The sequence below is a fragment of the Microcebus murinus genome, chromosome 16 (genome assembly GCF_040939455.1).
Source record: "Microcebus murinus isolate Inina chromosome 16, M.murinus_Inina_mat1.0, whole genome shotgun sequence".
In the NCBI taxonomy this organism is placed as follows: domain Eukaryota; kingdom Metazoa; phylum Chordata; class Mammalia; order Primates; family Cheirogaleidae; genus Microcebus; species Microcebus murinus.
Genome location: NC_134119.1, coordinates 30,427,384 through 30,453,974, shown reverse-complemented (window position 1 = coordinate 30,453,974; position 26,591 = coordinate 30,427,384). Strand labels below are relative to the sequence as shown.

General features: G+C 53.6%; 1 protein-coding gene across 1 annotated transcript; it reads right to left on the bottom strand.

Annotated features, from left to right (window-relative positions):
- Positions 1-263: 263 nt before the first annotated feature.
- On the bottom strand, positions 264-22,432 carry BPIFB4 (BPI fold containing family B member 4). Its single transcript, XM_012755317.2, has 16 exons — positions 22,327-22,432; positions 21,290-21,352; positions 20,287-20,806; positions 18,930-19,034; positions 18,054-18,197; positions 17,790-17,853; positions 17,291-17,351; positions 16,124-16,215; positions 13,998-14,201; positions 11,905-11,958; positions 9,706-9,876; positions 7,553-7,620; positions 6,303-6,345; positions 4,466-4,529; positions 3,459-3,535; positions 264-287 (listed from the first exon to the last, which is right to left on the bottom strand). Exons 1-16 carry the CDS (start codon positions 22,430-22,432, stop codon positions 264-266), a joined length of 1,860 nt encoding a protein of 619 aa, XP_012610771.1.
- Positions 22,433-26,591: the final 4,159 nt, after the last annotated feature.

Sequence of the window (26,591 nt, the reverse complement as noted above, 5' to 3'; positions counted from 1 at the left end):
CAGCTTGGGGTCTGCAAGACCTCGGCGCCCAAGGTGACTTCCCTCCCCCTGACAGGGGCTGACCATAGGTAGATGGGATTGTTTGCCAACGGGGTAGTGGTTAGATCCTTTCTGGGGTGGGGGCAAGTGGGAAGAGGGTTGAAGGGCTGGGGAGGGGCCTGTTGTGATGGCTGAAGGGACTTGGGACGGGGAGTCGGTATCCAAGCCTCCTGGGAGCTGGTTCTGGCTTCTTCCAGCTGGAGCAGCATCTCTGCCTCTGTCCCTCATGTGCTCAGCACCAGGAGGTCCTTGGAGGGCAGAACAGAGAGCCCAGTGAGTGGGTGTGTGGCTCTGGCTATGCCTTGGCCAGACACTCACCTGCCTTTGGATCAGAGCATCACATTTCCGGGAGCATAACTGTGAACAGCAACGAGGGGTCACATGGCCTGAGGATCCCTTGGCCCCATAATGATCCTTCCCTGAAAAGAGGACAAGACTCTTCCCTCCCTACCACTTGTCTCCTTTTTCCCAAAGTAAGAGAAGTGAGCCTGAGCCCCTCCCCATGGTAATTAAAATATATATATATATTCAACAAATTAAATGACAAAAGAGATTATAGCCCATAGAACAAAATAAATGTTCACGAGTTAATAGTGAAATAAATAAATAAATGGAGAAGGGACAGCTCTTCCTTAAAGTAGAATTCCAGCTAATAAATGAAAAAGGAATTACAGAAATAAAATATCACCATTAAGCTAGCAGCACAGTAATAACTGTCTCAGGCAAAACCATTAATGGGTGCCAAAACCCCTGAGAAACAGGATATTGGCATAGTCTCAAAGCTGCTCCCCACAAGATACTTATTAGTTACAAAGGGAAAAGCAGTAATTTTACAGCAAGGAAACCTGGCAGGAAGCACCTTAACCAACTGACCGAAGTGAACACCTCTAGGCATAAGTGAGATACTGAGAAGGGCCTAGGATCTCTTCTGTGGTTCTTGCCAAAAATACAGTCTTGATCCAGTCAGGAGAAAATATTAGTCAAATACAAATTGAGGCACATTGCACAAAATAGGCCAGACTCGTCAGAAACATCAAGGTCATAAAACAAAAGGAAGAAGTGAGGAAGTGTCCCAGATTGGAGGACTCTAAAGAGATCCTGCACCAGACGCAGGATAATAGTGGAAACAGCAGACTAAAATCTGTAGATTAGTTAACAGTTTTGCATCAGTGTTCATTTCCTGGTTTGGGTCATTTTCCTCTGGTTACGTAAGTTGCTAACATTAGGAAGAAGCTGGGAGGAAAAAGTATTCTAGAATTCTCTGTACCATTTTTGCAACTTTTCTGTAAGTCTAAAATTATTTTGAAATAAAAACTTAAGGTAAATGGCTACATCCATATAAAGAATAAGAAGAGGAGCTGCCATTTACATAGGGCCTACAAGGCCACGCAGGGGGCTGAGGTTTTCTTTAAACCCTTCAAACCCAATACCCATTTTACACTTCATTACAGGCATTTGTCTTACCTCCTTCATTATTCTGGAATAAAGTTCATAGGTTACATGACCTGCTTATACATATATTTTAAAGTCAGTATAATCCCCTTACAGAAATATAAGGGAGAAATAAAACTTAAGTCATTTATAATAAAATAATATGTATTTTGATATGAAAATACTTTAGGAAAGTAAAATTCATCTCCACCAATTTCAAAGAGGCCGTGGGGGAGGGGGCTGCAGGACAGCCCCATCCAGGGCCACTGGTTTGAGCTGCCTCATGTTATTTCCGTGCAAACTCTGCCTCTCCCAGGCTGGGTGACCTTGGGCAAGTGGCTCACCCTCCCTGACACTAAGGCCCTTCCCCTACTGTGTGAGGGCAGTCGGCAGCCAGAGCTGTGGCGAGGCTAAAGCCATGTGAAACAGTGCGTGGGGCACTGAGCATGCTCAGAAAATAGTAAATAATGATGATAAATTTGTGCCTGTTCTCTTCATGTTGACTGACCCCTTTGTGTAAGTGAATTATAACCCTTAACAATAAAATGCCATATCTCATGTAATTTCTCACCACGAACTATACAAGGTGGGTATTATTGTTCCCCATTTTCAGATGAGGAAACTGAGGCTCGGAGCAATGCTGAGTTCCCACAGGAGCTCAAGAGATAGAACTGGGACAGGCACTCCTGGGGACTGTCCCAGAGCCTGCATCTGACCCTTGCCCACACTGTCCATCCAGGGTCACTGTACATCCCCCTTTGACTGCTCCCCTAATGGGGTGTGGGGTCCTCCCTGGGTTGGGGTCCAAGCCTAGCAGGGTGTGAGCAGGTGGGTCCCCACACACTGCTAGTGGCAGCGCAAATGGGCGCAGCCATTTGGAAAGGAAATTGTCCATCTGGCGCAAAGGCCCTTCATTCACTCCTGGGAGTATGTTCCAAGGAGCTAAATCCTGAATCCAGAAACGGTTTTGTGCACCAAGATGTTCACTGCAGCAGCCTTGACTATAATGATCATACTGATAATGGTGGATGCTTCCAGAATGCTTAATATGTGCAAAGGACTATGCAAGGAGCTTTGCAGACAGAATCTCATTTTATCCTAAAAGCAGCCCTAGGGGTAGGTACTATGATTAGTTCCTTTTTATGAAGGAGAAAACTGAGGCTGAGAGAAGTTAAGTAGTTTGCTCAGGGTCGCTCAGCTGGAAATTGGCTGAGTCAGGATTTGAACCCAAGCCACTGGGCTCCAAGCCCTCGTTCTTTAACCCCGATGCTCTACTGATTCCCTGAACAAAGCCATGCTTAAAAATAAAACTCCAGAAAGACTGGAATGAAAAGCAGCCGAATATTCTGAGGGGTAATTTCTGGGTGACACACACATGTATAGGAGGATGCACATGTGTTTGTTTAATCTTTTCTGTATTTTCCAAATTTCAGTTACTGAGCACAGGTGGTTTTCATAATGGAAACAAGAGCCCCTGCATTTGAACTTCAAGGCACCTGTCATGATTATAATTAGTCAATTACTTCAGAAAAATTTACCCCAAGGTCCATCTCCCCACTGGGCTGGGAGAGCTTTGCAAGGGACCCTTGCACAGTGTCTGGTACATAGTAAAAGTTTTTTTTTTTTTTTAAGTGCACTGCATAAGTCTACATAGTAAAAGTTTTTCCAATGAACTACATCACACGTCCACTTTGGGCAAGCCCCTCACCACTCTGAGCCTCAGTTTTCCCATCTGTGAGATGGGAACAATGGTGTTTGTGGTGAGGACTAAATGAGATTGCGGACACGAGAGTTTCTTTTAAAGATTTGTAGCAGCTTTGCTCCTTGTTCCCTCAGCCCCATACTCTGAAGGAAGAGGCTTCTGTTCCCTCCTTTTCTTTCCCCTTCTCTTCCTCTTCCCAATTCCTGGCCTGACAGTTTGCAGTGGCCAAAGTTAAGGAGCAAAGGGCAGGGAGGGAAGCAGAACAGAGCTCGGTCTCCCCTTTTACCTCCAACACGTCGATGTCTGCGTTGCTGAAGTCGATATTGAGAATTTTGGGGAGAGGGACGCCAGAACCCAGCACAGCTGTGAAACAGACAAAAATCGGTCAGGCATGGCCAGTGGCGTTGGTCTCCCTAGAAGCCATCAGTATCTGCGAGAAGACTGGCGATTTCAAAGACCCTCGGCCTTTGTCCTTGCAGTTCATCCTGCCTGGAGCTCGCTCCCTCACCCTGGCGTCCCTCATGAGTTCTGAGCCTCCCCGAGACTGTTCAGATGTCCCCTCTCTGCGAGGCTTCCTGGACCACAGGCCAAGCAACTCTGGCTCCTGCCACACCCCACCCACCCTGAACTCTGCTACATAAGTCACAAAATATGAATTCTCTGTTTCTGCGTCTGTCACCCCTTCCACATTGTGAAGTCCTTGGGGGCACATTCCTGAGACACCACTGAGAATAAAGCATGCTCAGCCTGTTCTATTTATGCAGTTGGGCAAGAAAACCTAACTCAATGTGACTGCGAGGGGGCCGGGTTCTGGGTTAGGAGCGTGGGGGTGTTGGTAAGGGCAATTTTGGCTTCATCTGCACTAGTTGAACTTTTTCCAGAACTTATTTATGTGTATTAGTCAGAAAATATCTTCACCATATTAAAAAATGGAGGAAAAAGTGTTTGGAAGGAAATATATTAATATCTAGATGTTGAGATTAATTGCCTCTGGGAGGTGAAAATTTTAAAAATTGCCCGTACTTTCTAAAATTTGCACACATAAAATTTTCATATATAATTAGACTTTTCATAGATCATCGATAAACAAAACAATCATTCAAACAAGAAAGTAAGAAAGCTGATGGACCCTTAGGGGCAACAGCATTTGCATTCGGAGGCGTAAATAAGCTTCCAGTGGAGTTCTCAGTTCTATGGAGGAGGTACGGCTGTGCGTCCAATGCGCCCAGCAAACGGGCAGCTCCCAGTCCCCAAACCACGTGCCCAAGGAGAGCTGCGGGCGCCTGCACTCACCGTTCATCGCGGGCATAAATGCCAGGTCGAAAATCTTCCCGACCAGCACCTCCATGAGGCCGACCTGCGGGGGAAGAACGAAGGCCGAACCCAGCCCGGGGGTTCACTCAGCTCTGAAGGGCCCAAGATGAAGACGCAGAGCTGCTCTGGGGGAGTCTCAGTTCCAGTAATCAGAGCGCCTGGGACCCCAGAACCCCTCAGCTGACAGCCCCCGGGTGCACCTCACCCACCTGCCCATGCACAGATGGGGAGACTGAGGCCCGCAGCAGGGCAAGCACTTGTCCAAGGCCTCTGTGAGGCAGGGACTGAGGGAGGCCTCGTTCCTCCCCTGGAAGGCACAGAGCACAGGGTCCAGGGTGGCCTGCCCTGATGGCACAATGGTGTTACGGAAGGCCCTTGGGCCCTGTCGCCAACACTCCAGGATCCTGTGCCAGCTCAGCCTCTGTGTCCTCTAGGCAGGTTCCTTCTCTTTCCAACTCTCAGCTTCCTCAGCTGTAAAATGGGTCAGTAAACCCAGCTTGCAAGGATGCAGTGAGGATCACGGGCAGATCGTATAAAATGCTTGGCCTTGAGTCTTCACATATCACCTCCCCAAAGTTCTCTAAGCCTTGCTTCCACTCTGAAAGTGGGGGTGAATAACCCTTCCCCCGCAGGGTGGCTATAAAACCAATGTAAGCTCCTACATGGAAAACACCTGCCATTTAGAGCCACACGGGGGCGGGGGTGGGGCGGGGGGTGGGCCAGACTCACTTCCCAGCACCGCCTCCTCCCGACCCTGTTACCCTGGGCCAGTCACTTGACTTCTGTGGGCTTAGCTTCCTTATTTGGAAAATGGAGATAACAACAGTGCCCGAAGCATAGGAACGTTGTGTGGATTAAATGAGAAAAGCTTATTAAAAGAGAAAAAAGCTTTGTTTAGTGCCTTATGCACATCTCTGTGGCCCCACAAATATTCATAATTTCACGCCAAGTGTCAGCCCCTTTCTCTACTAGGAGCCTGGAGCTTTCAGTTCTGATCCCAACTCTGCCCTAACCGGCTATGAAGTTTGGGGCATTTTCTCCCTATAAAATGAACCTGGTGATACCAACTTCACAGGCTGCAGTTTTCTTGGGTTAGAAAAGCAAAAAACCAAACAAACAACAACAAAAAAAACCAAGCAATACAACGAATGAATTTGACTTTCTCTGCACATGCAGAAATCTCACCCAAGCTCATCCCAGAAAGCAAGCATCTGTTTAGTTGTTAATTTATTTTTTAAAAATTATAAAAAGTATTTCTGAAACCTTAGGTGGGGCGAAGGACCCAAGAAAAAACACAGAGCTGAAACAGGGCCGGAATCCTAGAATGCTAGCGTCTCAGACTCGGGCTCCTTGGAGAAGCAGAGTTCTAGAATGCAGGGGTCAGAAGGGAGGTTGGAAATGAATCCAAACTTGTTTTACAGACAAGGAAACTGACGCTCGGAGGAGGCTGGTGTTGCTCAAGGTCACACAGGAGTCAGTGGGCTCCTAGCTCCAGGGGAAAGGGCCCTGCAGGACACGGTGGCCCCGTGGCCTCCTCACCCGGCAGTGGAGAGATTTGGGCCTAGGGGACCCCACGGGGCAGCCAGTTAAAATGAGGCCACACCACAGACAGGGCAGAAGGCGCTGCCTCTACTCTGCCCCTTGCTTGCTTTGCGGGCCTCAGTTTCTCCATCTGTCCCTCTGCAAAGTGAGGCCTGGCTGCTCTGATGCCAGCCTTTGGGACTCCCAGCCTCCCCAGCCCCAGCCAGCCCCTGGGAGACCTTTCCCGGGCGCACTGCTGGAAGACCTGGCCCTGGGGCCTGAGCGGGGGACTCACATCAAAGTTGCCCACGTTTGAGGTTTTGAGGTTGAGGTTCGTCCTGCAGGTGAAGAAAACAGCCCATCAGAAGCAGCGATGGCCTGGGAATCACACAGCGCTTGCGCTGCAGCAGACGGTCACAGGCCGGTCCCCCAGCACCCTCGCAGACTCGCCATCTGGGCGGGGTCCACGGGAACAAGCCTGGTTTTCAGGCACTGAGCACTAACTGTCTACCAGACACGATGCCACAAGCCTCATACACCGTATGGGTAAGGCTCTCGTCGACTGGCTGTGTGACCGTGGCCAAAGGACTTCACTCTCTCCCAGCAAAGTCGCCGCTCCACTCGGCCGGGACATGTTTTCCCCGGCTCTTCTCGAGGCCGGCCCCTGCTCCCCATCCGGCCCGGGTGGAGCATCACCCCTGGGCACCTCCTGGGTGGCTCTGATCCGTAGCATATTATAAGTAACTCCCTTCACTGGGCTTAATAAATACTGGTTGCAAAAGAAAAACTTACAATGACCTAGCACATGCTAAAAACTTTACATATGATCATTCTTAATCTTGGAACGGGAACAATAATAGTACTTATTTCCATAGGCAGATGTCAAGAATTTAATGAAGATACAGCCAGGACTTTGCTCAATGCCAGGCACATAGAAAGCATCTGATAAACAGTAGTTATTATTTTTACGAATCCTATGAAGCGGGGACTATAATCCCCATTTTCAGAAGAGAAAACTGAGGCTCAGAGGTGAAATCACTTGGTCAAAGTCACACAGACAGTCAGTGGACACAGCATTGCTTGTCTCCAAAGCTCATGGGTGTAGACGTTCAACACGGCAGGTCACGCAGACCTGGGCTGGCCCACAGCCCCTGTGTGGCCCTGAGTAAATCCACTGCTCTAGGCCCTAGTTTTCTTTCATCTCCTTAAAAAGGTAAGTTAATAGCCCTGACTTCCATGGGGGCCACTGGGCGGGAGAAACACAGTAATATAAAGTAGCCAGAGCAGAGCCTGGTGCACCAGCGCCACCAATGCTACTATTATTACTGATGTTGCTGTTGTTAGCAGTGGGTTCTTTCTGATAAGTTCATGGCTTCACTTGGTCTGTGAGGCTGGTCTTGGCAGGCACGGGCCATTTTCGCCTTTGCAGCCTCTTGGGTGCACCCAGCCCTGACAGCCACACAGGAACCCTCTGATACCTCCCTCGTGGCTGCCCTAGGGGGTCGGCAGCAGCGCCACGGGGACCCGAGGTGGCAGAGCCCTTACTTGTCCAGCTTGGCGTCAATCATGAGCTTGTCGGCTTCCACGGAAAATGAGGCCAGCAGCTCTGTGTCCTGGAGGGAAAGGGGGAGAAGAATCAGACATCACTGCCTCACGTGTTGGCGTAGCTCTCTGAGGACTCTCTGTGTGCTAAGCGTCATTAAGCCCGAGCATAATAGCAGGTTGTTCCCTAAGGCCTGGGTCAAACCCCCCTTTATAAGCACATGACTCCCGGTAACACTCACCATAGAATGGGCTCCCCTACTCTGGAAGGAAGGAGTCCAGAGTAACAAACTGCTGACATTAATTATTGGTTGCAAGTAAGTCACAGTAAGGGTGGAGTGAACATTTCTCAGAAAGACAAATGTGACGGGATCCCCATGATTGGCACCAGGTGATTGGCATAGGCTGTTTACCGAGTTTCTCTACGATGGCTCCGAGGGGGCGGGGCAGCTTGCAGCCTGTGGAACTTGCTTTAGATGAACCACTGCAGATGGGACTGGGCATCATCACTGTCAATCACAACTGCCCCTCCCCCGGGAAAGGGCATAAAAGGCCCAGACTCTCCAAGTAGAAGACTTGTAGGAAAATCCCTCTTTGCTCACCTGCCACCCACCCAAAATAAATAACAAAAGAGTGAAAAAAAAGATCCTAACAAATTCAGGTGGAGTTACGATGGAGAAGGCCTGGGAACTCGGGATGCATGTGACAGGGACCTAGTCTGGTGTGAGCATTGTCCTGAGAAGAGGGCATTTGGACTGAGGACTGAAGGGTGTGCAGGATATGGCCAGTTAAAAGAGAGGGTGGGGAAGTAATCCGGACAGTGCAGAGGGAATGTGCAAAGGCCCTGAGGCAGGAAAGAGGTTGGCATTAGGGGGATGGAGCGGGGTCCAGAGGGTGAGGAAGGGAGAGGGCTGGTGAGGCTGGAGTGGCTGGGCCAGAACAGGCAGAACTGGGTGGCAGGAGTCAGGGCTGCATCCCTGGGTTGGTGGGGCTTGTGGCAGGGTTCTGAAATGACTCAAACAAATGTTTGGGCTTCTGATGGAAAATCTGCACATAGTAGAGGCTGATCAGTAGGGAACAGATGGTGGACATCTGTTCCCACTCCTGGGTGAGAACCAACACTTTCAGTCTCTTATCTGACAATGCCCCAAACTGGGCATGGTGGCGTGTGCCTGTAGTCTCAGCTACTCGGGAGGCTGAGGCAGGAGGATTGCTTGAGCTCAGGAGTTTGAGGTTGCTGTGAGTTAGGCTGATGCCACAGCACTCTAGCCCAGGTGACAGAGCAAAACTCTGTCTCAAATAATAATAATAATAATAACAACAATGTCAAGTTAAGGCTACAAGCAAAGTAGTAAAGCAAGGGAGAGAAAAGAGGAGAGAGATGGGAGGGGCGGGGACATTTTAGATAGGTGATCTGGAAAAGTCTGAGAAGGTGACATTTGAGCAGAAACCTGAAGAAGAGAGTGAGCCATGCAGCTGTCTGGGGAAGAGCATTCTAGGCAGAGGGAACAGCATGCGCAAAGGTCCTGAGGTTGGCCCATGCTTGATATCTAGGAGGAGCTGAAAAGTGACCAGAGAATGATCTTGAAGGACTTTGTTAGGAGACTGGTTTTTAGTTCAGGATTGGAGGAAAGCAGGAGAGTAACATGATTCGCCTTTTAGGAGGACAGGATTCCTTTCTGTGAAATAATGTGGGAATTGTCATATTTGTATCTGTGCCCTGTTAGGAACCAGGGACAAGAGAGCAGGTGCCATCTATCTTGTTCCCCCTGTCCCCTGCATCTAGTAGAAAGCATACACATGATAGGTGCCCGGTAAGTGCTGCTGAATGAATGGCCAAGGCCACCTGTGGGAATAATGGTGGCCAACGCTTTGGAGCCTTTATGGTACATCAGGCACTGCTCCGAGCATGTTACCAATGCCCTGCGGCCATGCCCTCATGCTAGAGGAGAAAATCAGGCCCAGAGATGGGGAGTGACTTGCCCAAGCTCACACAGCTAGAAGCAGTAAAGGCTGGATTTGAACCAGATCCTCCAGCCTCAAAGCTGGGCTCACAGTCGTGATGCTGGGGACTGTGGGGCTTTGAAGGGGTCCGGGGGCTCCAGGGGACCACAGGGCTCTGTCTGCAGGGCCCGCCTGCACCTCCAGACACTCACCACGTCAATGAGGCAGATGGTGGTCTCCACGTCGTTGGGCTGGGAGACCATGACCTCGGCGGTGGCGAACACCTTCACCAGCGCCTTGTCCTTCTGCAGTGTCACGGACGGCGGGTTGGGCACCTGGATCCTGATGGTGAGCGGGCGGGACTCGGGGTACTGCTGGAACACCTGCGGGCGGGCACCGGCCAGGTGGGCGGGGCCGGCAGTGCGGCTGCCCAGGGGCTCTCCGCTGGGCACCTTCAGTTCCGACCACATTGCTTGAGGTCCGCAAACCACAGGCAAAGCCACCCACCCGCCGTGGGATTTGGGCAGGGAGCTGCCCTCTCCAAGCCTCTCACATAGGGTTATTGTGAGAATTACGTGTGACAATGCCCGCAAAAGTCAATGCCTGACATGCGGAAATGCTCAAAACTTGGTACCCAGCAAAGTAAAGTGGGGTCTGGGGGGGGGGGGCTGGGCCAGGTGCTGAATGGACGTTTCTTAATTTCATTCAATCATCACAAAACTCCAAGGGGTATTTTTTCTCCATGTTACAAATGAGAAAACTGAGGCTCAGAGGGGAATGCCAGGCGGCAAACTGTTCAAGGCCAGGTCTGACGCACAGCCAGGCCCTTTGCTCCCCTCCGCCTGCCTCTGGACACCCTTCCTGGGGTGAAGACTCCACGGGGAGGTCCCTGAATGAGGCACGGTTGCCCCACCTGCCCGCATTTGCTGGAGATTTGCTGCAGACTGGTTCCCTGAAAGCTAATTTACTAAGCGACAATTCACAAAATGATGTTTGCCCTATTTACAAAATAACCGATTTACCAAAAAAAAAAAATACTTTAAAGAATATTCTTATTAAATATATTAAACGAGCATAAATATATGGGCAAACCCACAAAGTTACTTTTAAAAGGAATAGAAAGAAGTCACCTCTCCTGGTGACTCCACCCCAGCCTGGGTCTCCAGCACGCGTCCCTCTGTGTCTAGCCTGAATCTCCCTGCTGCAGACCCAGCGCCACTAAGGCCTGAGTCCCTCTTCTATCCCAGCTCTGCCACTACCTCCTTGTGTGACCTCTCTGAGCCTCTGTTTCCTAATCTGCAAAATGGGATGCGAGTCCCCTCTAGTCCCATGGATGGGGGGGATTATTAGAACCACATGAAATAGTGGATTCTTAAGAACCATTTCGCAAGCTGTAAAGTGCAGTGCACATGGGAAGTGGTGCAATAAATAAAAGGTCCAGTCGACTGAGGGGTCTTGCTGGAGCTGCCGCTGTCATTATGTTAGATAACCACATGGGGGCGCTAGTGACCATGTGTTGAGTTTGGTCCCCACCCACTAGATCCTTTGAATTCCACTGAGACCTGGAGTGGGGTCAGGCAGAAAAGAGATGAAAAATGTGCAAAACGGCTGACGATGACAGCCACCTTCGCACCTGTACGACACTTACTAGGAACAGAGCTCTCTGCTGCCAGCTGCAAGGTAACGGGCCACAACCAGAGATGGGGCCAGCCCTGGGGTGAGAAAGGCCTTTGTCCCAACTATATCTGGCTGCTAATAGGACAAGAGCACATTTGCTCTTAAAAAAAATGTATAACTATCGACAATAAATGATAATAGTTAGCATTTATCAAATGCCTGCTCTGCCTCGGTCTAGATTCTAGGTCCACTGCTACTACCCTTTGCAGTGAGATTGTTACCCGTTTTCCAGGTAAGAAAACTGAGGCTCAGAGAGATGAATCCTTTGTCTAAGGCATGGTGCCTAACCATGTTTCTCTGCTTCAAGGAGCTGCTCTTCCCCTCCAGGCTGCCCCGCACCCGAGTGTGCCCGCTGCGGTGGCATCTCTACTAGTTATCTCCTTCCCCCTCCTTGAATAACCTGAACATGGGATAGGTGTTTGCATCCTCTTTTCACAGACGAGGAAACTGAGGCTCAGAGATGTTAAGACTCTTGCCCAAAGTCACACAGCGAGGGTGTAGCCAGGCCAGGATGAGACCTGCAGGGGTCGGTGCACCGCTAGAACTCAGGATCTTCCCCGCTCAACCCTGTGTGCCCCGACCACGGGGGTCTGGCCTCCTTGCCCCGTCACTGCACTCCCAAGCAGGGGTGGGGTGAGGGCGCCCGCCCCAGTGCTCAGCGTCTTCCGACCCGGTTCCTAGGACAGCCAGGCGCAGAGTGAGGCTGGAGGCAGTGGACACACCGCCAAACGCACCTTAGGAATCAGGGCTCCCAGTGTGGACGTGGTGAGCGGAGGAAGCTCTTCAAACTGTGGGACGAGAAGAAGGGCCGAGTGAGCCGGGGGGCGCGAGACGGGGGGGGGGGGCTAGCGTGGTGGGCAAGCTCCTGGCCGCGCTGAGACACCCAGGGGCATCCTCTCCCACTGAAGGACCCCTTGGGAGGCCCTGCCTGTCCAACAGTGGTCACCCCGGAGACTTAGGAGCTGGCTTGTGGTTCAGTGTCCTGGGCCAGCCTCCAAGCTCACCGCAGGCAAGGAAGAGCAGGCGGGACCTGAATCCTTCTCTAAACATGTATTTTTTTTTTTTTTTTTTTTTTTTTTTTTTTGAGACAGAGTCTTGCTTTCTTGCCTAGGCTAGAGTGAGTGCCGTGGCGTCAGCCTAGCTCACAGCAACCTCAAACTCCTGGGCTCAAGCAATCCTACTGCCTCAGCCTCCCGAGTTGCTGGGACTACAGGCACGAGCCACCATGCCCGGCTAATTTCATATATATATATATATTAGTTGGCCAATTATAATTTCTTTCTATTTTTATAGTAGAGACGGGGTCTCGCTCAGGCTGGTTTTGAACTCCTGACCTTGAGCAATCCGCCCACCTCGGCCTCCCAGAGTGCTAGGATTACAGGCGTGAGCCACCGCGCCCGGCCTAAACATGTATTTCTTTATCAAAACAAGGTGAGCATGCTCAAGTCCATTTGCACAACCCATTGTCCGCTAAGTCCTCGACTCCTACCCTCTCCCGGAACCACCTGTGCTGTTACTGACTTCGTGTCTGCTTTAAATTCACTTTAAGACCTCAAAAACTAAAAAGTGGAAAACCAGAACCACTTGACGTAAAGAGATGACAACTGTGAAACCAAATGCAATAAAAATGAAACAACGCCATTACATTCTGCATGGGTATCATTGCCTGTGGCAGGCTTTGGGCATGAGCTCTGCTCTCTCTTAGTTAAAGAGAGGAACTTAACAGTGCAAGAGAGGAAATGAAGACTTTCCTCTTAATGGAATCAAAGGTTGACATAATTTGTGGTTTTTTGGGGAACACCTTGTTCTTAGGAGATACACGGTGAAGTTTATGGAGTGAAATAGCATCTCTCAAAAAACTCAAATTGTTCAACAACAGATAGGGTAGATGGATGGACAGATACATAGATGATGGATGGATGGGTAGATGGATGGGTGGGTGGGTAGGAGGGTGGATGGATGGATGGATGGATGGATGGATGGATGGATGGATGGATGAGTGGGTGGGTAGGAGGGTGGATGGATGGATAGATATGAAGCAAATGTGGCAAAATATTAACTTGCAAATCTAAGTATCTAAGTGAGGGATATATAGGCATTAATTGTACTATTTCGCAACTTTTTTAGACAGTCTTGCTCCGTTGCCTGGGTGAGGGTGCCGTGTGTCAGCCCAGCTCACGGCAACCTCAAACTCCTGGGCTCAAGCGATCCTATTGCTTCAGTCTCCCAAGTAGCTAGGACTTCAGGCATGTGCCACCATGCCCGGCTAATTTTTTCTATATATTTTTAGTTGTCCAGCTAATTTCTTTCTATTTTTAGTAGAGACGGGGTCTTACTCTTGCTTAGGCTGGTCTTGAACTCCTGACCTTGAGTGATCCTCCTGCCTTGGCCTCCCGGAGTGCTAGGATTACAGGCGTGAGCCACGGTACTCGGCCCTTCTAATGTATCTTTTAGTTACTTCTCTATCAATGTTCACCAAGTGAAGAGATTCTAAACATTTATATTGAGGAAAATCTATGTCAATATATGTTATGCTCTCTAAAAAGGATTAAAATAAGATTCAATAGGGTTGAATAGGGAGCATTTTCTCCTCATGTGATTTGATGTCATCTAATGCCATGGCTGTGGACCCCCTGAAGTCCTCCCCGCACCAGGCTCGGGCAGATGCTGCCGTAACTGACGTCCTCCTGTGCGCTGGGGATGAGCCGGGCGGTGGACTGTCCGCAGTTCTCACTTCACAGCAAACTCCCGAGGGCGAGGGGCCTGTGGAGGAGCCCTGGGCAGCTCTCCCGCCCCGCCCTCCTGGCCCCTGGCGGGCCAGACTCACCATGCCGTTGGTGATGTCGATGTCCAGCGCCCCTTGCTTCTGCAGGACGGTCAGCACTGAGCCCAGGAAGTTGGTGGAAATGGCCAGCTGGGAGTTGGTGTTGTCGCCCATGGGGGGCAGCTCTGGCATCTTCGCCCTGGGAGACGAAGCTGGCCGCCCCAGGGGATAGTCGACGAGGCCTCCTCCAGCCTCCCCGACCAGCGTCTGGGGGGGAGAGAGCCAAGGGGTCGTGGGGAGGGGCATAGGGAGACAGTGGGGAGAGGGAGGCTGAAGGCTGGAGTGAGGCCTGCACCTGCCTCCAGGCAGCCTTCCTTGATTACACCCACTGGGTCTGAGTGGCTCTTTCATTTATGGCCCCCAACTCGTCTTCGGTTGGTGATGGAATGGAGCCTCTTGCAGTTGCTGCTTTATGGTCACTTGTAATTATAGCCATGATATGGCACAGATTCTCTCCGACCCCAGCCCTGCCGTAATGAATTCGCACGTTTATGCATCTGCAAAATGCACGTTGGCGTGTCTATTCTCCAAAGACCACAGTCCTCGCCATGGCCCACAGGGCGCGGTGCGATCTGCCCCAGGAGACACTGTCGGCTTCACTGAAGCCACTCTGGCCTCACCTTCCCTCTGCAGGACAGCCACCAGGGCCTCGCCAGTCCCCCGCCTCCTCCCCACCCCACCATGGGCTCTTCCCACAGGCTGCTCCCCTCCACACTCTTCTCGTGTTAGGTCCCACTCATCTGGCAGGTCTCCGCTCCACTGTCACCTCCTTGAGCTCCACGCATATAGCATGGCCCCTGCTTTAGGCTCTGATGGCCTCGGGTCCTCTATCATAGCACTCATGACACGTAACTATGTATTTTCTGGAGTGATTCTTTACGGCCTGTCCCCTCCGAAAGATTATAATCTCCATCAGGGCAGAGACTGTCTTGTTACCACTGTCCCTCCGGCACCAAGCCCAGAGCCCGGCACACAGCAGGTAACCAATGGACGCATGTTTCTGAACGTTCCAGGCGCGCATATACACGCGGGCACGGGTGGGCACCTGCTCTTCTGTACCTGACGGGGCCGGTGGGGAGATAGCCACGTTCGTGCGGCCCAGGGAAAGGACGGATGTGTGTGCCCCACGCACAATCAGGGCCACATTCAGAGCGGGGCTGAAGCAGCCAGCTCGCACTACTTCACAAGGCCCGATCCGCGCATCTCTGCCCAGCTCTGTGTTCAGTGGCGTCATGTTAGTAACTTGAAATTGCCCATGGTGGAAGTACAATATTTATACCATGGAAATCAGCAAAGGCTATAAATCAGGAATTTTATTTTTTTTAAATCATGGAGAGCTGGGTTTTTTTGTTGTTGTTTGTTTGTTTGTTTGTTTGAGGCAGAGTCTGGCTCTGTTGCCTAGGCTAGAGTGCCATGGCATCAGCCTAGCTCACAGCAACCTCAAACTCCTGGGCTCAAGCGATCCTCCTGCCTCAGCCTCCCAAGTAGCTGGGATTACAGGCATGTGCCACCATGCCAGGCTAATTTTTTTGTATATATTTTAGGTTGTCCAGCTAATTTCTTTCTATTTTTAGTAGACACGGGGTCTCGCTCTTGCTTAGGCTGGTCTCGAACTCCTGATCTTGACTGATCCTCCTGCCTCGGCCTCCCAGGGTGCTAGGATTACAGGCATGAGCCACCGGGCCCAGCGGAGAGCCAGTTGTTAAATGCTTCCTGGGACCTCACTAGTGCCAGATACATTCCTCCAGCAGACCCAAGCCCACAGCGGAAGTTCTAGGAGCTTCTGGCCCCATCGCCTGGGTTCAGACCCCAGGTCCACATTTATTAGCTGTGTGACCTTGGGCAAGTGCTCTAACCTTTCTGTGCCTCATCTTCCTCAATGAGAGTGCCTCCCTCACATGGCTGCTGTGAGGATGGGCTGAGCTAATCTGCATAAAGCATCTAGAATGTGCCTAGCACGTGGCAGGCATGGGGAAGTGTTGGCTATCATTATGTCTTCTGACACGGCTCCTAGAAGGTCCTCATCTAATCAGAATGTGGTCCCTCTGTGCAGGGGAAGCCCGAGGAGCCCTCACTAGCGCCGCCTTTCGGGGAGGCCCCTCCCCTCGCCCTGAAGCCCAGGCACTCACGTTGAGGTCCAGCTCCAGGAACTCCCCGGTCACAAGCGGGAGGCTGGAGAAGGTGTATTGGACACTTCCCAATATCCCCAGAGGAATCAGAGCTGCAGGCAAACGTGGGGGTCAGAGGGAGGTCCTCCTCACCCGTCCGGATACCTTCCCTCCTTGTACCCTGTGCCTGGGGGTAGGGGGTGGGGCCTAGGTTCCAGCTCCAGATGCCACAGAGAGAAAATGTTCTGCCTCTTCCTTGCTGGGTGACTTCAGGCAAGTCACTGCATCACTCTGAGCCTCAGTTTTCTCATCTGTAAAATGGGCTTAATATAACCTCTTGGACAATATTGGGAAGGGGGGTAGCACAATGATATCCTGGATGTTGATGCATTTTGTAAACTGTGAAGTGCTGTGCACCAGGGAAGAAATTTAGGATTCCACAATGTGGTGCTTTGTTGAATCTGGCATTTCTTTGTATGCAATGAACAGCCCCACCTCCTGGGCTCTTCCTTCCTCATCTTGGCCATGAAAGAAAGAGTCTTACCTGTCTGAGAAAGCCATTCTCAAACCACCTGGAGTCCCAGAGAAATGGGAACTCCACCAGAGAGGACTGTCCTGCACAGCTGTAGGAGCTACGCACTGCACAATCTGAGGGGTTGCCATTATACTGTACATGAAAGGAGGTCCCTGGAATTGTGCAGTGCACAAACTGCACAACCATGTGGAGCAGCTTTGCTTTCAGGAATGTTCACTCGCAAATCCAGCACCAGAGGTGGTGCCGAAGCCTGATTCTGAGGACCTGTTCAGTCTCTGTGGTGTCTCCTGCCATTTGCTCTCCAGTCCCTCTGTGTGCTGACACCAAACCCTTCATTTTAGAGACGAGGACACTGGGAAGAGTCCTTCAAAGTCCGCACAGCTGCCAGCGCAGAGCCAGGCTCAAACCCAGCTGCCTGGCTCCCAGTGAACAACCTCTGGGACTTTGGGGGATGTTGAGAGGCAAGAGGAGAGGCCAGGTGGCACCTCGCTCATGGCACTAGCCACACCACCCTTCGAGGGCCCAGGGCAGGTCTGTCTCCCCACGCTGGGCCTCCTCCCCGACACGGCTGCATCCCCAGTGTCCTTCCTGGGGCTGGGCCAGAGCAGGCAGTGGCAGCTGCCGCCACATGAAGCAAAGCAGGAAGGACTTACAGTCCACGAGACCCAGCTGGTCGTTGACAAGTCCCAGCACCACGTCCACGATGGGGCAGAGCTGCAGGGAGGAACGGCACGCGGTTTTGGTGGCATGGCAGGGAGCGGGGGAGGGGTGCACGGCAGCAGAAACGCTTGCTAACGTGCCGACCGCTGTCTCTGTGCTGGGCCCTGTCCAGCACAGCCCGGAATCCCATTCACAGACGGGAAAAGCGAGATTGAGAGAGGCGATGTGCCTTGTCACACAGCTAGCAAGTGCCAAGCTCGGATGCAAGCCCGGAGCTGTGCGGCTCTCAAGCTCCCCTCATCATCCCTCCACGAATCTGTCCCTTCACGGTCCTCAGGGTCCTTCCCAGGCCCCCAGGAACATGCCCCTTGCCCCCAGCTCCCTCCATCCATCCAGGTGACCCGCACACCCCCAGGGATGGAGGCCTAACTGGGGCCTCTGGGTCTGGGGAGAGCCGTGCTCCCTGCGCCCCACGCCGGGGCAGCTTCTTACCAAGTCAGGGAGGACGTTGGCCAAGACTCGGTTCACCAGGTTGTCCACGAGGTTGGGCAGAAGCCTGAGGAGACGGGGCAGGATGAAGCCGAGACTCCCAGCCGTGGAGCAGCCCCCGGCTGTGCCAGGCCAGGGCCACAGGTGACAGTGGAGGTGGCTCCGCGTGAGTCCTCCCTGCTCCTGCAGCGTCACCACCGTGCCGCCCCAGTGCCAGGAACAGCCCACCCCAGCGTCCCCCAAGGCGCCCCTGCCATGGGCACTCACCCTCGCAGCAGCCTGACTTTGATGCCCCCCAGGAGGGTGTCGCATCGCTCGATGACCAGCCGAGGATACCCCGTGCGGTCCATGGTCAGCCGGACCTTGGCTGTGATGTTCACTTCCACCGCGATGTCCAGGAAGCCAATGAGACTGCGGGGGGCCAAGGGACAAGGGAGTCCGTGAGTCACCCCAGCCACCGGGAACTCCCCCTTAACCAGGCCTGCCCACTCCTCCACGTCAGGCTTTGGTCCTTGCTGTTCCTGCCATCTATGCTGCCCCATGCTCGTCTCTAGGGGTCCTCAACCAGGAGTCGCCCCTGATCCCTCAGGTCATCTGCGAACAACTCTCCCCATCAGCCCATGAGCGCTCCAAGGCTGGGAGCAGGGCTCAGTATACATTCTGGTTTCCAAGGTGACCGCCCGGCCACCTAGCTTACTAGACAGGACCTCATCCTATGGGGGAAAACTGATGCAAAGTCCACCCTCTGAGGTCCTCTAATAAGCACCTACTACGTGGCAGGCACCATTCAGGGAGGCATTTTGCTTGCTGTCCCTCACTACGGCCACAGCCACCTAGAGAAGGAGGTGGTCTTATTATCCCATGGCAAGCGAAGACACTAAGGTTCGGTGACATGAGGGACTGGCCCAAAGTCATGCAGCTTTTAAGAGAGTCAGGATTTGAACCCAGGCTGTCACCGACTCCAGCCTCCCAGCTCTTAACCGCTGAGCTAAGCCACCTTCACTGCCGACAGGTGAGCTGGAGTCCGAGCGTGCGAGCCGCGTGCTGGCGACACGTTAGGTCTGCCTAGTCTGTGCGTTATGGATACAGAGACTAGGACACAGGGTGGTGGGGACGCCCCCAGGGCCGAGGGCACACACATACCTCTTCCCGTTGATGGCCACGCGGGTGTACAAACTCAGGTAGACGCCCACGCCAGGCAGGAGCCGCACGGACACCCGAGGGAGGGTCAGCTCCACGATGCGCAGCCTGCACAGGGCGGAGAGCAGGGAGAAGGTGGCCGTCCTTCTCCCTGCCACCCACTCGCCCGGGGCACCCTCCCCCACTGCCACCCACTCGCCCAGGGCACCCTCCCCCACTGCCACTCACTCGCCCGGGGCACCCTGCCCCACACCTCCTTGCACTGCTCCTGACTCTAAAGAGACCTGAGGTTCACGGACAGTTGGAAAACACAGAGAAGTTGGAGGCAAGAAATGCCACCACCTGTAACCCCAATGCCCAGAGACCCACTGTTCGCATTTCCATGAGCTTCCTTCAAATCTTTTTTGCATGTCCAGATGCCATTCCCTCTACTTGTCCGTGCCCCTCTTTGCCTGGTTCCCTCCTGTACGTTCTTTGGATTTCAGCTCAAAGGCCTCTTCCTCCAGGAGGCTCCCTGACCTCCCCAGATAGGCGAACTCCCCCGTGACACACACACGTCCGCGTTTCCCCTTGGACTTCTCGCTCCTGCTATGCTTGTGTGGTTACGCTCTTCTCTAGCAGTGCCCACGCCCCCCACTGGCCTGCGAGCTCCCTAAGGACAGGGGTGTCTTTCCTTGGCTAGCCACTGGGTCACTCCCAATGCCAGCACAGTGTCCTGCACATAGTGGGAGCTCTGAGTATTTGTTGGATTCCATATTGACTGTGAGGAAGAGGCTGGGCATAGTTGAAATTATAGTATGTATGTACAATTTAAATCCCTGGGCTTTTTCCACTTAAACTATAGATTTGGCCATTCTACAGATGAGGAAACTGAGACTCAGCGAGATTAAAAGAATGGCCCAAGGCAGGGGTCCTCAAACTTTTTAAACAGGGGGTCAGTTCACTGTCCCTCAGACCATCGGAGGGCCGTTGGAGAGTGCGGTGCACATTCCACACATGCGCACTGTGGGACCGGGACCAGTCGGCTGCTAAGCAGGACAGGCAGTGGCGGCAAAAATACCTGGTAGGCCGAAAAAATGTCCTTGGCGGGCGGCATGTGGCCCTGGGCGGTAGTTTGAGGACCCCTGGCCCAAAGTCACACATGAATGTGAAAGGTTGAGCAGGTTCTCCAATGCAGGACTGCTTCCGGCCGGGGCCCCCAGCCATGTAACCTGGGGCTCTGAAGACGCCCAGCCCTAAGGCCAAGCCCTGGGGTGTGGGGGGCGCTGAAGCCCTGCCCTGTCCCAAGCCAGCTTCTGGGAGTGACCACCCTGTTTGCAGGTTCCGTGACAGCTTGACGGGGCGCCCGGCCCCTCCTTACCCCGTGATGCCTTGCACGGTGCTGAGGATGCCGCCCTCGCCGAGCACGCCCAGGACTCCCCCTCCTCCGAGAAGTCCTCCGTCACCGAGGAGACCGCCTCCGCCGAGCAGGCCGCCTTGGCCCGCCAGGATGCCGTCGGCGGCCAGCATGCCTCCGGTGCCCAGCAAGCCGCCGGGGCCCAGCGCCCCCGTGGCCACCCCGGGCGGGATTTCCCCGGGCTGCAGCTCTCGCCGGTGACGCCGGCCCACCGTCGCCGCGCCGTCGGCCGACCTGTATCGCAGGTGGCCCCTGTGGCCGCCGTACGCGCTCCCGGCGTCGCGGTAGTCGCCCTTCCCGAGGTCCCGGATGCTTCCGTCGGACTCAAGGATCTCGCCGTACCGGTATTTGCCCCCCAGCTGGGCTGTGTTGTCGTTGGTCTCAATGTGACCGTACTTGTAACTCCCGCCAAGCTGTTTGCCGTTGGTGTATTTTGGGAGGGGGTCTCGGACATGGAAGTCATTGTAGGGAACGCCACCAACACCTCGGGGGAAGTCAGCGCGTCTGTAGTCATCGTAACGGTGTCGGCCGCCACCCAGGAGACCACCACCTCCGCCACCCAGGAGCCCCCCACCACTGCCACCCAGGAGCCCCCCACCACTGCCACCCAACAGGCCCCCACCACTGCTGCCACCGCCACCCAGGAGCCCCCCACCACTGCCACCCAACAGGCCCCCGCCACTGCTGCCACCGCCACCCAGGAGCCCCCCACTGCTGCCACCCAGGAGCCCCCCACCACTGCTGCCACCACCCAGGAGCCCCCCACCACTGCTGCCACCACCCAGGAGCCCCCCACCACTGCTGCCGCCACCGCCCAATAAGCCTCCACCCAACAGGTCACCGCCACCCCCTCCACCCCCACCACCAAGCAGGCCCCCCAAGAGACCACCTCCCCCACCGCCTCCACTCCCACTGCCACCAAGCAGGCCCCCCAGGAGGGGCCCGCCACTGTCACCGCCGGCTTTACCCACGGGCACCTCTCTCAGGGCCGAGCGGAGGGCATCGCTCTGCTGCAGGGTGCCGGAAATGGCTGCAGAGAGGCAGAGCGTCAGTCGGGTGCTCAGTCCGGGTGCCTCCCTTTCTGCCACCCCCAGCCCCAGGTGCCACCTGCGGGCCTCGCTTTTCCCGCAGGAAAGCGCGCGGGTTGCATGGGAAGACTTCTCCAGGCCCTGAGGTCCTGGCGAGCCCTCTGTCTGCTGGGTTTTGCTCATCTCACTTTAGCCAGACTGTGACATCATTCAGCCACACCTTCATGGGTTTTCTTCTTCGCCCGCCCGTCCAAGGGCTCTGCACTTCACAGCTTTAAAAATCTGCTTCCTCGTGCATTATCTCCCCTGATTCTGGGAAATAATCCAAGGCCAGAATAATCACCCCCATTTGATGGGTAGAGAAACCGAGGCCTGTAAAGTACTCAGAGACTACACAGATAGGAAATAGTCTCATTTTTTATTCTTATGATAGCTTTGGACGGGCATCGAGGTAGGGAATGTGTCCTTATTTGCCAGAGGACAATGAGTTTCTAAGAATTGGAGGCAGGAATCATGATAGCTCCTGCTTTTGAGGGCCTCCTATGTACCAGGGACTGTGCTAAGTTTTCAAAAGGTCGTTTCATTTAACTCTCATATCAGTTCTCTGAGATGGGGGGACCATAATTACACCCATTTTACAGGTAAGGAAACTGAGGCTCAGGGAACTCAAGTCATGGGCTTGGGGCCATACAGTCAGGATTTGAACCCCAGGAAGGCTGACTCTAGCACCCAAGTTCTTAATCACTGCTCTCGACTGCCTCAAGAGAATGAATGTAATATAGGTGCCTGGCACATAGTAGGTGCACAGGAAATGGTAGCCAAGAGGAAAAGGGGACACTGAGGCCCAGAGAGGAGGAGTCACCCAGCCCTCTGACGTGGAATCTGCCAGTACGAGGTGGGTCCTTGTACCTCGGAGCTGGCTGGCCTGCCCTGCTCTCCTCATGCCGCCCACAGCCCCCTTCAGGACCGGACTCACCATTGCTCAGCACATCTTTGGTGACCCTGAGGACCGTGTTTGTCTCTTGGCGGATGCCACACACAGCCGCCACGGACAGAGCAGCCACACACCACGCCGTCCACATGTTGGCGCTGCTTCCCTGCGGAGGGGGCAGCTGTAGGTGGCCGTGGCTGGGCGCCACCCCCCCCCGCCAGCAGGGGGCGCTAGGCACCCTCCGCCAAGAGTCCTCTCAGGGCCCTGAGACCCAGGGACAGGGGACACCAACCAAGGTCACATAGTGGGGCGGGGGCCAGAATTCCTGATACCACCTTTTGGATTTTTCAAACTGAAATGAACCTGGTAACACAAAGCAGACCTAACCGTCCCAGAGCACAGATGTCTGCTGATCGCCCAAGACGGGGTTTATAAATTGAGCCTCGGAGAGAGGGCTAATGAGGATTCCAACAAAAAAAGTCAAATAGCTGGTAGCAGGCAGGCTCTGGGGAACCTCTCCAGCATATACCCATCTATTCTCCCACCCGGCCATCCACTCTTCTCCCCTCATCCATTCTCCCCCCTATTCATTCAGCCGGCCATCCATCTTCCCATCTAGCTGTCATCCACCCATCATTCAAACAGCCATCCATCCATCCGTCCATCCATCCATCACCCATCCATCTTCCCATCAGTCCATCCACCCATCAACACATCCGTCTAGCCCCCCCTTCCACGTATCCAGCCAGCAAGCACCCTTCCCACCTCTTTGGAGAAATCAGTTCTACACCGTGTGGTTAGGATTAAGGGCTCTGGATCAGAGCTGTCTGGGTTCTAATCCTTAGGAAAGAGACTTTACCTTTTTGAATCTCTGCTTCTTAATTACAAACATGTCATATAGTACATAGTAGATGCAATAAACTGCAGCTATTGTTATCATTTGGGGACTATTATTTCAGACCCCCAAGAAGTGTGTGGGGAATGTGTTGAGATTGGAGGGGTGAAGCATGCCTTTTGGAATGAGCTGACCAGCCTCCGGGAAACTTCATTTTTCTGCCTCCATGCCCTGGCCCACTTCTCTCATTCCATCAGCCCAGGTTACCCATTCATGAGCCTCAGAGAATCAGTGCAGAACATGGGCTCCCGTCTGGGCCAAAATGAAATTGTTGACCTTGGCTCCCTCCACTTATGCACCCTCTTCTCTTTTCCCCGTCTCCATGTTTCTTGGCGTTCATAAAGCCCCCAAGTTCTTTCCCCACTCCCATCTATTCCCAGAAGTGTAGTGGAGATACTCATTTATACTAGAATGTGAAGGATTAATATGTGCAAGAATTTTTTTTTTCTAGTTTCCTTGCCTCCTCCGAGCCTCTCTGCCCAGAGAGCTCTGTGTTCAAAGAGGGCTCGCCCCCTTCAGTTAAAAAGTGGGCACCGGTGGAGAGGTTCCTGCATCAGCAAACAGCTGAGAAATCTCAGGGAGGTAGCAAAGGTCCCAGGTCCCCAGCATTCCTGGGAAAGATGAGTGCAGCTCTGCTGCACATGTAATTGGCATGACTCTGGCCTTTCTGTTGATCCCCAAGAGGTTCTCCTGACTAGGCTTATGCTACAGAGAAGACACATGCACTCAGAGAGGGGTCGCCCTGGCAGATATCGAGCTGGCTGGACACTGAACAGGGAAGGGCTTCTCCTTACCCCCAGGAGGTCCTGCCGCTGAGTCCTAAGAGGTCCCGTTCGTCGGGCCCTCTGCTTTGGGGCAAATCTGGTCACACTCCAGTCTTATATAGCAGCCAGAGTCCGAGCCCGGACCCAGACAGGGAAACACCATGTAATTATGGGAGACGGGAACTCAAATTTGTTCTGCGAATCAAGCACTGGGCCCCAAAACCACAAGGGTTTGCGGTTTGTGGCTAATTAATTCCAAGAGCTATGCTTAGCTCCAGCTGGTGTCACCTGAGCTGGGGTTTATCAGTCCCTGGTCCGGGCACATTCCTAGAGACCCCACCAGCCCCCCAGACGAGGGAACTGGAAAGGTCCCCGGATGTGCCTGGTTTCCAGCTCCGAGGCAGGCCCTGCTCATTCCAGCTGGTCTGGGCAGACGGGAGGTGCCCAGGACTGGACACACCCTCAGCATGACCCGGGTTCAAAGCCTGCTCAACCCCCAGAGCTCTGTGTGACCTTCAGCCTTTCCCTTCCCTTCTCTGAGCCTCACGTTATTTCCATCTGTTAAATGGGTATAGTACCTGCCTCGCAGGACTGACTTGAAGATCAGGGGAGATGGGTACGGATCTAAGCCCTCAAACCTACGGCTGGCGCCCAAGATGGGCTTTTTTGGCCATGTAGACTGTTTCCCCCAAATATTTCATTTCGACGATTTCCCACATGCGGCAAAGTTGAAAGACCATGCAGTGTGCACTCACACACCTGGCACCTCGCACCTGCCAGCCACACCTGCCATTAGCAGTCTGTCATGTGTGCATCATCCATTAATCCACCTTTTATTTCTTATGCATGTCAAAGCTGCAGACATCAGTATACCGCCAGGAAACGCTTCACCATGCGTGCAATTTTGCTCCTTTACTTTAGATCTTTAGATAGTGACACGCACAGATCTTAAGGGTTCATTTGCTGAGTTTTGACAATTTTATACAGCCTGGGAGCCACAGCCCAGACCCTCGTGACATGGAGCATTTCCATCGCCCCAGGAGGTCCCCTCTGCCCGTTCCCAGCTGTCCCTCCAGGACACACTGGGACGCAGCCCAGACCTCTTCCCTCGGCCCTCAGGGCCTTCCACTCACATCCCACTCCTCCCTCACTCGGCGCTGGTCCCTCCTCCCGGGCCTATTTTTTTTTCTATCTTTTTTTTAAGGGGTGAAAGGTTGTGAGAAGGGGTGTTCAGTTACCTTGTCTGTTTTTTGTTGAGACAGAGTCTGACTGTCGACTGGGTAGAGTGTAGTGGTGTCACTGTAGCTCACTGCGCCCTCTAACTCCTGGGCTCTAAGCGATCCTCGTGCCTCAGCCTCCAGGGTCGCTGGGACTACAGGCCTGCATGCCGCAATGCCCGGCTGGGTTTTTGTTTTGTTTTATTTTTTTTCTCCTTTCATTTTGGTAAAGATGGGGTCTCACTTTTGCTCAGGCTGGTCTCGAACTCCTGAGCTCAAGCAATCCACCCACCTCGGCATCCCAGAGTGCTAGGATTACAGGGGTGAGCCACCGGGCCCGGCCAGCACACCTCCGGGCCTTTATACGTGCAACCCCTGCCACCTACAATGCCCTCTCCAGACTCCATCGGTTCTCCATCGGCTGCTACGGAATGCTTCCCCAGCCACCACCCTTCCTATGTATCACGCAGGGACCTGGTCCCCAGACCGAGGTGTCCTCTCTCCAGGCAAACCAGGAATGTGCCCCACTCCTAGGCCAGCACAGGCAGATGCCAGTGTAGCAAATGAATGAGTGAATGAATGAATGCATCTCTTACTCTCCACCGGCCTGGCTCCTCTCTGAGGCCTCATTCCTTCCCTCCCCCAGCCCCAGCCCAGGCCCCACCTCTGCAATTAATCCATGCCACGTCTTCCCCACCCCTCCCCGCCTGTCTGCTAACTCTGCGAGGCGGGGGCACTGTCTCTCCCCCACCCCGCCAAGACCCACTCTCAGGTCGGGCCGGGAATGGCATGTGGTTGCCCCAAACTCCACGTGGAGACGCTTCCTGCCTCCTCCCTGGAGGTGGGGGCCCTGAAGGCAGGAGTCATTGACGTGAAGTCCTGCCAAGCTGCGCCAATGTCCCTGCTGGCTTCTCCTGTGCTCCTGGGCCAGTTCTCTTTGGGACTCAGTTTCCCCATCTGCAGTGGGTACATTAGCAGAACAGTTAAGGCTCTGGAGCTGGCTGCTGGGCTTGGATTCTGCTGCCAGTTCTCGCTGTTTGCTTGGTTGTAAGCTCGTGATTGAAACCGTCCCGGCCTGCAGGGCTCTGAGAGTGGGGCCCGGCACACGGTAGGGCCCACAGGTGGTATGTTTCTCCCCATGGGCCTGGGTCCCTGCTGGCGCCAGGTGGCAGCAAGTCTGGGAGGGCTGTGAGGGGCCTGAGGAAGCAGCTGCAGCCCCAGATCTGGGCCACCTTGTCACCTGCTATGGGGGCTGGAAGGGCCCCTGGGATGGGGACCCCAAGAGTCTCACACACCTGCGTTCCCACATGCCATCTGCCCTTTCAGCCTAGACAATCACTTCTCCTCCCAGCCTCAGTCTGGCCACCTGCAAAATGGGCATAATTGCACGTCCCCAGCAGGGTTTTGAGGGTTACATAGGAGATGTCTGGGATG